General features: G+C 44.9%; 1 protein-coding gene across 4 annotated transcripts; it reads left to right on the forward strand.

Annotated features, from left to right (window-relative positions):
• Positions 1-4,443: 4,443 nt before the first annotated feature.
• On the forward strand, positions 4,444-10,663 carry LOC121554013. 4 transcript variants are annotated; one of them, XM_045205862.1, is made up of 13 exons: positions 4,444-4,567; positions 4,960-5,277; positions 5,920-6,288; positions 6,454-6,753; positions 6,867-6,899; positions 7,852-7,953; positions 8,195-8,225; positions 8,725-8,774; positions 8,896-8,930; positions 8,977-9,011; positions 9,056-9,090; positions 9,224-9,258; positions 9,689-10,663. In XM_045205862.1, the coding sequence occupies exons 1-13, from the start codon at positions 4,498-4,500 to the stop codon at positions 9,782-9,784; spliced, it is 1,509 nt and encodes a 502-aa protein (XP_045061797.1). In that variant the 5' UTR covers positions 4,444-4,497; the 3' UTR covers positions 9,785-10,663. The 4 variants fall into 4 exon arrangements, with proteins under 4 accessions (XP_045061797.1, XP_045061798.1, XP_041723385.1 ...); XM_045205863.1 differs by lacking the exon at positions 9,224-9,258 and having other exon boundaries at positions 9,689-9,780; XM_041867451.1 differs by lacking the exon at positions 9,056-9,090 and having other exon boundaries at positions 9,689-9,780.
• Positions 10,664-12,142: the final 1,479 nt, after the last annotated feature.

Genomic DNA, 12,142 nt, shown 5'->3' on the forward strand with positions numbered 1-12,142 from the left:
AACTTTGTTCAACCCTGAGCTCTTTGTTTAATCCTGAGCTCATTGCAGAGCTCCTTCTCCAGCTTCATCAGTTTACTGCGCCTGTGGGCAACCCAGGTCTGTGTGTAACAACATATTGTTCGTTTTAGCATTAAATTCTACGGCATCACAGGAGAGAAGTGATACTGAGAAAACAACAACTAGTGTTCATTGTGGGTACAAAACTAAACTTTCTGCCTGTAAACTGTATTGTTTTGTCTGCTCTTTGTCCTTTAGTCCTTACCAGCTCTCTCCAAAACTATTGAGTGTGCCGTCTTTAGCCAACTCTCTTGCTATCTCTCTCAGAATGACCTTCTTGATCCAAACCAGTCAGGTTTCAAGACTGGTCATTCAACTGAGACTGCTCTTCTCTGTGTCACGGAGGCTCTCTGCACTGCTAAAGCTAACTCTCCCTCCTCTGCTCTTGTCCTTCTAAACCTGTCTGCTGCCTTTGATACTGTGAACCATCAGATCCTCCTCTCCACCCTCTCCGAGCTGGGCATCTCCGGCGCGGCTCACTCTTGGATTGCGTCCTACCTGACCGGTCGCTCCTACCAAGTGGCGTGGCGAGAAGCTGTCTCCGCACCACGTGCTCTCACCACTGGTGTCCCCCAGGGCTCAGTTCTAGGCCCTCTCCTATTCTCGCTATACACCAAGTCACTTGGCTCTGTCATATCCTCACATGGCCTCTCCTATCATTGCTACGCTGACGACACACAACTAATCTTCTCCTTTCCCCCTTCTGATAACCAGGTGGCGAATCGCATCTCTGCATGTCTGGCAGACATATCAGTATGGATGACGGATCACCACCTCAAGCTGAACCTTGGCAAGACGGAGCTGCTCTTCCTCCCGGGGAAGGACTGCCTGTTCCATGATCTCGCCATCACGGTTGACAACTCCGTTGTGTCCTCCTCCCAGAGTGCAAAGAGCCTTGGCGTGACCCAGGACAACACCCTGTCGTTCTCCGCTAACATCAAGGCGGTGACCCGATCCTGTAGGTTCATGCTCTACAACATTCGGAGAGTACGACCCTGCCTTACACAGGAAGCGGCACAGGTCCTAATCCAGGCACTTGTCATCTCCCGTCTGGATTACTGCAACTCGCTGTTGGCTGGGCTCCCTGCCTGTGCCATTAAACCCCTACAACTCATCCAGAATGCCGCAGCCCGTCTGGTGTTCGACCTTCCCAAGTTCTCTCACGTCACCCCGCTCCTCCGCACACTCCACTGGCTTCCAGTTGAAGCTCGCATCTGCTACAAGAGCATGGTGCTTGCCTACGGAGCTGTGAGGGGAACGGCACCTCCGTACCTTCAGGCTCTGATCAGTCCCTACACCCAAACGAGGGCACTGCGTTCATCCACCTCTGGCCTGCTGGCTCCCCTACCTCTGCGGAAGCATAGTTCCCGCTCAGCCCAGTCAAAACTGTTCGCTGCTCTGGCACCCCAATGGTGGAACAAGTTCCCTCACGACGCCAGGACAGCGGAGTCACTCACCACCTTCCGGAGACATTTGAAACCCCACCTCTTTAAGGAATACCTGGGATAGGATAAAGTAATCCTTCTACCCCACCCCTTACTCCAACCCCCCCCCAAAAAAAATAATAATAATATTGTAAAGTGGTTATCCCACTGGCTATAAGGTGAATGCACCTATTTGTAAGTCGCTCTGGATAAGAGCGTCTGCTAAATGACGTAAATGTAAATGATGTAAATGTAGAATGAGTTTCAGTTTCTATCTCTCGCAGCGGTCTCCTCTGAATCCTCTCTCTCAATTCCTGAAACCTTCATTATGAATATTAAAATGAATCAGATATCTATCAGACTCAGGTGTCACACAGGTGGCAGTAAAGACAGGGTCATGGCTATGGCAGCAGAGCCAGTGCCGGATGCAGTCTGGGACGAACGCCAGGCCTATGAAGAGCTCCTGTACTGGGACAGCCTGATACAGCGAGGCCATCGCCTGCTACCACACGACTTTGACAGGTACTGTATCGCTCCAGGGTGAAGTTTCAACTAGGAACAGATCTAAGATTCGCATCCCTAATCCTAACCTTAAAGGAAAACTCCACCTAAAACTATTTTTTGGTGTTTGTTTCATTAGTCCATTGTTGATATGGTCCCAAGATGTTTTGCATGTCGGAGATCAAGTTTTCCAGACATAACTTTCAAAAGTATGAAAATGTATGCACTCACTAACTGTAAGTCGCTCTGGATAAGAGCGTCTGCTAAATGACTAAAATCTAAAATGTAAATGTAAAATCTCTTTTCTATCTCTCTATCGATAAGGCATGTACAGTGTATGTCTGTTCTGATGTAATGGCTGCTGCTGTGACAACCATAGAATTAGAACTTATAGAACGGACATTCCTATTCAAAACTGTCATATTTGTGTATCTGGAATGTTTGATGAATTGATTCTTAATTGCCACGGTTGCAATTGTAGAACATTGTGAAAAGCAGTGCAACCATTGCAGATTTTTTTCTAACTAAAGAATGTCTGAAAGTGGTGCATCAATACCTGTTCCTCATATTTGGAGTCCTCCACGGAAGGAGAGGTTCAGTGATGACTTTATCATCCATTTTGATGATAAATATTACATCCCAGGAGAGCAACGAATTATTCAATGAACAAAATTTTGAGAAGAGTATCCACTAATCACAGTAAAAATACTGTGATTTCAATAATTTTGTTTTGCTAAAATGATCAAGAAAGCGACAAGCAAGAGGGAGCTTTAGGTTAAAGACTGCCAAATCCATACTGTTAGGTTCACAGGAGGTTGGTGGCACCTTAATTGGGGAGAACCTGCTCGTGGTAATGACTGGAGCAGAATTGGTGGAATGGTAACAAATACATCAAACACATGGTTTCCAGGTGTTTGATGCCATTCCATGTGCTCTGTTCTGGCCATTATTATGAGCAGTTCTCCCCTCAGCCGCCTCCTGTGGTTAGGTTCAACAATCTATTTTCAAAGTTAATAAGTATTGGCATAGAGTACAATCATAATACCCATAAAACCGGTCAAACAGGGAAATCGTTTTTCCACCATTCATTTTTCCAATATGGGATTTTAGAAACACTTAAAATAAGGGGCTGTGTTTCGTGTGTATCAATACCTGTTCCTCATATTTGGAGTCCTCCACTTGTTCCGCATATTTGGAGTCCTCCACTTATTTTAAGTGTTTCTAAAATACCCTATGTGAAAAATGAATGGTGGAAAAACGATTAGAACCATTTCCCTGTTTGACCGTTAGGTTTTATGGGCATTATGACACCTCCACTGTGGACACCTCGATTATTGCGCCGCATTTACGCAGCAAACGCACTGTTACCACTTTGAAATCGATATCTAGCTTCGGTCCAGGGCGCAGTCCTTCACTGGTAGAGGCTAGTAGAGGAACGCGCACTCAGACCATGGACCAGAGCTAATCGATATATCCATTTGTTTAATAAATGTCAAAGCAATACATTAAATATCACAAAATAAATGAATTCCATTGAAATATGATGTTAAAATCACAATTGATTTGACTTTAAATAGCGTTAAAGTTTGGTTTTATTATGTTATTAAGTTCTACAACTGTATAGCAGGACGGCAGTGCAACTTTTCATCCACTAGGTGTCAGTGTTGTACTGCAAGGCGACTCCAGATTGATTACACTACTTTATTGTGTCTGCTCTGTGCATGTAGCCTATTTACCCATATGATTAATGAACTTGTGAAGACTACTTAAAGAGAACAGCCTCAATTCGTCGGCGCATGGAGTCTACAAGGTGTCGAAAGCATTCAACAGGGATACTGGCCCAAGTTGACTCCAATGCTTCCCACAGTTGTGTCAAGTTGGCTCGATGTCCTTTGGGTGGTGGACCATTCTTGATACACACAGGAAACTGTTGAGTGTGAAAAACCCAGCAGCGTTGTAGTTCTTGACACAAACCAGTGTGCCTGGCACCTACTACCATACCATTCTATGACCTCACATCCCAAAGGCACTTAAATATTTTGTCTTGCCCATTCACCCTCAATGGCACACATACACAATCCATGCATGGCTCAATTGTCTCAAGGCTTATAAATCCTTCTTTAACCTGTCTCCTCCCCTTCAACTACACTGATTGAAGTGGATTCAACAAGTGACGTCAATAAGGGATCATAGTTTTCACCTGGATTCATCTGGCCAGTCTGTCATGGAAAGAGCAGGTGTTCTTAATGTTTTGTATACTCAGTCTCATACTCTGTGTGCAGTATGCATGCATCCACACACCAGGGTTTTGGTTTATTATTATATAACCTAACATCCCATTAACAAACCCCTTAAAAGGAAGTGTGCTTGTATATTCTACTTCCCCTCATTCCTATTTTAAGATGTCATACTTTTCACACACACACACGCGCACACACAGCAGATCCTGTTTGCCTCTACCTAGAGCAGATGCTTCCACACCCACACAGAAGAGAGGCTGCTTGCACCTTCAAAGATGCTTGTCTGTCGATACCATCTATCACGTTGGATATTTGTTCTGCTTATCTGTTATCTACAATTTTGGGGTAAGTACTTTGAATAGGAATTTACTGACACTTACGCTATAGATTTCAGGGTAAAGAACTTGAGCCATTTCAGTTACAGAGATATTTCAATTATGTTTGGCCTCTCTGTTCTGTCATCTTTATTTCCTGACAATTTAAAAAGTCTATTTGAGTGGGGTAATGTGATCCTAGATCACAGGAGGTTGGTGGCACCTTAATTGGGGAGAACGGGCTCGTGGTGATGACTGGAGCGGAATAAGTCGAATGGTATCAAATACATGATTTCCAGGTGTTTGATGCCATTCCATTTACTCCGTTCTGGACATTATTATGAGCCTCCTGTGTCTGAGATCTGTTTAGTGGAATACAGTGTTTACTATTACTGGGTCTCAAACTTGACTGCTCCTCCCCAGATCCAGTATCCTCAGACCCCCATCCGGCCATCCCCCCAACACCCTCCCTCACCCAGGCCTCCTCTGTAGGCAACACCATCCTGGGGGCTGTGGTCCTAGTCTGTCAGGCCCCTGAGGGCCCTGGAGGGACCCTGTTCAGACTCCACCGGGTTAAAAAGCTGGTGGACTCCATTACTTTCCCCAGTGAGAGACAGGAGGCCCGGTTCACAGTGAGAGTGAAGGAGGATTCAGCCCGGGAGGATATATACTGCTGCCTGTATCAGAACAGCCAGGGGATGTATAGCTCATACAGCCACTATATGACTCTGAAACAACAAGGTGAGTTTTATGATTGATGATTCTGAATCAGGTAGTTGACTACTGTGGAGCTGTGAATCTGGGACATAACCTACTGCAAGCACCATGATCACTACAAATAATGATGATAATCATAGTCACAGAAATCTTTTCTCAGATTTATTGTAACAGTAAATGGAAATGCTATTTCAAAGTGAGAAACGGTTCTGAGATGTATGCTAGGTTTAAAGCCACTGGTGGTGGGAGACAATAAACACTCCCATCCGCTTCTCCACCACCAGCAAAACTGCCGTAGGTTTCTCAGTGGTTACATTTCCTCTAGCGCTGTGTGTGTATTGTACCATTACATCCTGCTGGTTATATAGAAACCACACATCAAACTATGTTGACGGTTAAGGCAGGAAGTGTGAATGACAACAGAGGGTAACTTTCAATGGCACTTCTCAAATTACCTCAAATATCCAATATCTAAATGTATAGTTTCAGCTGCATATTTGGGTACACAATGCCTATAGACTATTTGATTTGATAAAGTTCATGACAAAAGTAACAAGCTCTGGAGTTGAAAGAATACTCCCTTCTTTACTTCTCTTATACTAGGGCATAAGACTTCACCATTACAACCCCTTTATTCTCTCTCTCTCTCTCTCTCTCTCTCTGTAGCCTCTCCTAGAGCTCTTCCTCCTCCTCCTCCTCCTCCTCCACCCCTCCTCTCAGTTGATCCCCCAGGTGGTCTGGTGAAGCGCGGCCAGACATTATCCTTCCACTGCTCCCCCCCTCCTCCTCACTCCCAGCAGAGCCCCAAACCAGAGGCATTTCTACTGCTGTGGACAGCTAAAGCGACTGGGGACTCCGTGGTCTACCCCCAGGCCTCCCTGGCGTCCCGCTCCACAGCCCAGACCGGAGCCTTCCGCCTGGGGCCTGTGAGGGGAGGTGAGGGGGGGTCCTACACCTGCCTCTACCAGGTTACAGTGCCTTGTCAGGGACCGACTAATTCAACTGCCAGTCATCCAGTTCTTGTCACGGTCACAGGTGGGAGATTTGGTTGGGGGTTGAAGTTGCAGCTAGATACTGATGTCAGTTATGTAATGTCAGATAGTTATTGTATTCCCAATGGTTAAGGTTAGGATTGTGTGTGAGGAAATCTGATACACGTACTCTCTCTCCCTCTTTTCTCTGGTGGGCCTGCCATCCCAGAGCTATTGCCGGTGCCCACTCTCTCGCTCCAGAGGCAGGCTGGAGAGTGGGCCTTGGTGTGTACCGGCTCACCTGCCTTCCCTGGTGCCCGCTTCTCTCTATACCAGCTGGGAAGTAGCTTCCCTGATGCCACCCGTAGTGCCCCCGTTACCCGCCACCGGGCCCTTTTTGCTCTCTCGTCCCTGCCTGCCCAGGACGGCCCGCTGTCGGACCAGTACCAGTGCCAATACAGTGCCCTGCTGGGAGCAGAGTGGAGCCACTCAGAGAGAAGTCCACCACTGGCTGTGTCGAGAGTCATAGGTCTGTGTCTCTGATTTCTGTGTTTGTCTGAGCCTGTGTGCATCAACTCATACCACTCAAGAGGCAGCTGGAATTATTTTCCACCTATAATATTGTCTGTCATTGTCTTCCAGAAAAGACCACCACCTCCCCTCCCTCTTCGCCAGGTAACTCACTGAACTACTACAATCAACAAATCCCTGTCTGACTGGGTATTGATATTAGACACAGTGTGAGCCTGGTGCTGGGTATTGATATTAGACACAGTGTGGGCCTGGTGCTGGGTATTGATATTAGACACAGTGTGAGCCTGGTGCTGGGTATTGATATTAGACACAGTGTGAGCCTGGTGCTGGGTATTGATATTAGACACAGTGTGGGCCTGGTGCTGGGTATTGATATTAGACACAGTGTGGGCCTGGTGCTGGGTATTGATATTAGACACAGTGTGAGCCTGGTGCTGGGTATTGATATTAGACACAGTATGGGCCTGGTGCTGGGTATTGATATTAGACACAGTGTGGGCCTGGTGCTGGGTATTGATATTAGACACAGTGTGAGCCTGGTGCTGGGTATTGATATTAGACACAGTGTGAGCCTGGTGCTGGGTATTGATATTAGACACAGTGTGGGCCTGGTGCTGGGTATTGATATTAGACACAGTGTGGGCCTGGTGCTGGGTATTGATATTAGACACAGTGTGGGCCTGGTGCTGGGTATTGATATTAGACACAGTGTGGGCCTGGTGCTGGGTATTGATATTAGACACAGTGTGGGCCTGGTGCTGGGTATTTTATGTGTAGCCTACTCTACAGATGTAGGATCTTCATTTGATCACCCTGTTGCAGGAGAACTTTCCTGCAATGCATGAAATTAAAAACGTGTAGTGCATTTGAGGTTTAAAAAGGCTTCGGAAGGTTGTAATATCCACAGATTTTTCCTTATATTTTTATTGCTCCAACTTCTACAAAAATGTCCATTAATTATAATCTACATAATAATTCACATTTCCTGTTGCTGCAGAATTATTTTCCTGCTGTAGGAAACTGGCTCAAACTAAGATACTACATCTGTATATGAGAGCTCATTGATTGACAGGTAATATTGTCTTTCTGGTAGGGCTGACTGGTGTGGACTGGCCTCTGGTGGTGGGATCTCTTTCTGCTCTAGTTCTGGTCATCACTGCAATGGTGGGCATGGGTGTGGCGGTGCAGAGGAAAGGTACTGTTACACCTGTTAACCTATACTCTGTTCTCAGATCAGTTTGTGCTCTCGTCAACCAGGAGCGGTTGACCTTACGGTTGACCTTAATAGGAGTTGGCAAGACAGCACAAACTGATCTGGGACCAGGCTAGTAAACCTTTGAAGAAATGCCCTTTACCATTCAATATGTGACATCACAGACATTACACCTTCTCGCTTAATTTTTCTCTTCTCTCTCTTTTCTCTTTCCATTGTTCAGTTAAGGCAATGGCGGAAGAAAAGCGTAAAAGGTGGGTGTTGGATCATCTATCTATGAGTCTCCAACTTTCAGGGAAGTACAGTAATATCATAGAGCATGAGATGTTTTAAAATAGTATTTCTAATAGTATTTCTCCCTTTAGAATAGTATTTCTAACAGTATTTCTCTCTTTAGAATAGTATTTCTAATATTATTCCACTCTTTAGAATAGTATTTCTAATAGTATTTCTCCCTTTAGAATAGTATTTCTAATAGTATTTCTCCCTTTAGAATAGTATTTCTAATAGTATTCCACTCTTTAGAATAGTATTTCTAATAGTATTTCTCCCTTTAGAATAGTATTTCTAATAGTATTTATCCCTTTAGAATAGTATTTCTAATAGTATTTCACTCTTTAGAATAGTATTTCTAATAGTATTTCTCCCTTTAGAATACCATTTATAACAGTATTTCACTCTTTAGAATAGTATTTATAATTGTATTTCTCTCTTTTAGAATAGTATTTATAATTGTATTTCTCTCGTGTCTAGGGAGGGGGCTCTTCTATGGGCCAAGCTTCATTCCGGGGACCATGTCCTTGGTGAGTGTTTTTTAAACAAATAGAGTGATTCAATGATCTTATGTCACATAATGCTTTCATATAATCATCGTCACTGACATCCATATTTACATTATTCTTCATTATTGTTATTGTTTTCCAGACCTTACCCTAAAACGTGTCAGCATTACCTCTCAGGTAAGGACATCTTCTCTGCTACTCTTTCTCTGTTATTGTTTTCCAGACCTTACCCTCAAACATGTCAGCATTACTTCTCAGGTAAGGACATCTTCTCTGCTACTCTCTCTGTTATTGTTTTCCAGACCTTACCCTCAAACATGTCAGCATTACTTCTCAGGTAAGGACATCTTCTCTGCTACTCTCTCTCTCTGTTATTGTTTTCCAGACCTTACCCTCAAACATGTCAGCATTACCTCTCAGGTAAGGACATCTTCTCTGCTACTCTCTCTCTCTCTGTTATTGTTTTCCAGACCTTACCCTCAAACGTGTCAGCATTACCTCTCAGGTAAGGACATCTTGTCTGCTACTCTCTCTCTCTCTCTCGCACTCTCTCCCTCGCTCTCTTTCTATGATGCATTGCAGATACATCAGTGAACTCTGCCTCCCTACTGAACACAAGCATGCTTTGAGTCAACTTCTCATTACTGCTCCTCTGTGACCTGGGCCTGCCTGCATGGGCTCTCATTAGCTGTAATCATCTCATTCATTAGTTTGAAGGCTCTCCCCAGACAATGTGTTAGTATATGGGTTACTGTGGACAGAGTCAACTCAATGCTATCATCATGACTTCATGTGAAGCTATAATCCATAAGGGGAAACTGACTGTCTTTGGATCCTAAGAGAGTCTTCGAAAGGAAGTGTTTAGACTTTACGTAAATGTGCTGTAATAATGAAACCGCATTTGTGTGTGCATGTGTGTGTGCGTGTGTGTGCAGGAATGGGGTAACGACGACAGAGCAGCAGAGACAGCCTTCAGCAGGTCCCCTCCATGGAGAACTCCCTCTACGTTTGGCAACACACCATCCTCCTGACCTCCTTCACCTCTCCCTCTTTCCCTCTATTCACTCGCTCTCTCTCTCTATCTATTTTTCTGTCTATCTTCTTATGTCTCTCTCCCTGACCCCTCTCATCTCTATACTCTTCACGCTCTCTGTCCTTCTTTGCGAACTTTCATTCTCTCTGTCACCTTCTCTTTCCCTCTCTTCTCTCTTCTCTCTCTCCCTGAACCCTTTCCCTCTCTATCCTTCTCTTCCTTTTCTATCTCTATTTATTTATCTAAAAGGTAAACCTACTGACTCTCTCTCCTCCCCTCCCTCCCTCCCTCCCTCTCCCTGTTTACATGTTTGCCAGTAAACCTAGCAGTGACTACAGGAAGAGAGAAAAGAGATATGTCCACATTTCCTCTAACATGTGTTGTTTCACAAGTTTGCAATAGGTCACTTCCGCTGAATCTGATTGAATTTCATAAGTTGTTTCATGTACATAAAATCTATTTTATAATAAAAGCTGTAATTTAATTATAATCTAGCTGCTTCATAGCTCATTTATGTTTGAGTGTGATGCATTAAAGGGGAAGTTCACCAATTTGTACATTTAGACTTATTTTCACTCTTTCTGAAAATAAGGCACATGTAAAAATGTGTGAACTTCCTCTTTAATCAACAGTTTCTCCATTTGCCCAACTTTTTTTTTTACATTGAAGTTCCTTGAAAGAGACACTAGAGGGCACTCCATGCAGAGTTTGTACTTTTACAGTGATAGCTTTTCTTTTACAATTTGTTTGTTTGGAAATGATTGAACATACATCAGTTCAGCTCCACCTCACCAATTTAATGTCTCACCCACAGTTACAGCAAACGCTAGAACTCTGGAATAATGTGTTCACAATAAATACAGGAGAGGTAACCACATATTGTGATGTATTATTATTAGATGTGTGGTTGTTGCTTAGATGTCCAAAAGGTGGAGGAAGTCAATGAGACACACTGCTAGACCGATACTGAGCGATACAACAAAAGCGTTATTAAAGGTAGAGAGAGGAGAGAAATATTAGGGTGATACATCACCGATATCTGTTTATGAGTTTCTATTACAGACTATAAATCACACAAGCAATAGTAGCAGCATTGTACGGGTGGCAATTCGTCAGAAATGATACACTGTATGACTCCTAGTTGTATAAGTTGCACAGGGTTACATGGGATTGCTTCTAGCTGGACCTGTGAGTTAGAGGTGGCCGTGAGATAAGACTTTAGGAGATAAGAGCTGCTGATGAAGACTGTGTCCCAAATGGCACCCTATTCCCGATATAGTGCACTACTTTTGACCAGGGCCCATAGGGCTTTGGTCAAAAGTAGTGCACTGCATAGGGCGTAGGGTACAGACTAATCCAGCGCCACTGTTTACTGTCTCATCAGCTTTAGCCAAAGGCTGCACTGTATTCAAACACTCAACATGAATATTTACATTTACATTTACATTTACGTCATTCAGCAGACGCTCTTATCCTGAGCGACTTACAAATTAGTGCATTCACCTTATGATAGCCAGTGGGACAACCACTTTACAATAGTTTTTTTTTTTTTTTTTTTGGGTGGGGTAAGGGGGAGTAGAAGGATTACTTTATCCTATCCCAGGTATTCCTTAAAGAGGTGGGGTTTCAAGTGTCTCCGGAAGGTGGTGAGTGACTCCGCTGTCCTGGCGTCATGAGGGAGCTTGTTCCACCATTGGGGTGCCAGAGCAGCGAACAGTTTTGACTGGGCTGAGCGGGAACTGTGCTTCCGCAGAGGTAGGGGAGCCAGCAGGCCAGAGGTGGATGAACGTAGTGCCCTCGTTTGGGTGTAGGGACTGATCAGACCCCTCACAGCTCCGTAGGCAAGCACCATGGTCTTGTAGCAGATGCGAGCTTCAACTGGAAGCCAGTGGAGTGTGCGGAGGAGCGGGGTGACGTGAGAGAACTTGGGAAGGTCGAACACCAGATGGGCTCCGGCGTTCTGGATGAGTTGTAGGGGTTTAATGGCACAGGCAGGGAGCCCAGCCAACAGCGAGTTGCAGTAATCCAGACGGGAGATGACAAGTGCCTGGATTAGGACCTGTGCCGCTTCCTGTGTAAGGCAGGGTTGTACTCTGCGAATGTTGTAGAGCATGAACCTACAGGATCGGGTCACCGCCTTGATGTTAGCGGAGAACGACAGGGTGTTGTCCTGGGTCACGCCAAGGCTCTTTGCACTCTGGGAGGAGGACACAACAGAGTTGTCAACCGTGATGGCGAGATCATGGAACGGGCAGTCCTTCCCCGGGAGGAAGAGCAGCTCCGTCTTGCCGAGGTTCAGCTTGAGGTGGTGATCCATCATCCACACTGATATGTCTGCCAGACATGCAGAGATGCG

The sequence above is a fragment of the Coregonus clupeaformis genome, chromosome 20, assembly GCF_020615455.1.
Source record: "Coregonus clupeaformis isolate EN_2021a chromosome 20, ASM2061545v1, whole genome shotgun sequence".
NCBI lineage: Eukaryota > Metazoa > Chordata > Actinopteri > Salmoniformes > Salmonidae > Coregonus > Coregonus clupeaformis.

Coding starts and splice junctions, on each gene's coding strand:
- LOC121554013 (XM_045205862.1), top strand. CDS start 4,498: ATGCTTGTCTGTCGATACCATCTATCACGTTGGATATTTGTTCTGCTT. Junction 4,568..4,959: donor CTGTTATCTACAATTTTGGG/GTAAGTACTTTG, acceptor GCTCCTCCCCAG/ATCCAGTATCCTCAGACCCC. Junction 7,954..8,194: donor TGTGGCGGTGCAGAGGAAAG/GTACTGTTACAC, acceptor TCCATTGTTCAG/TTAAGGCAATGGCGGAAGAA.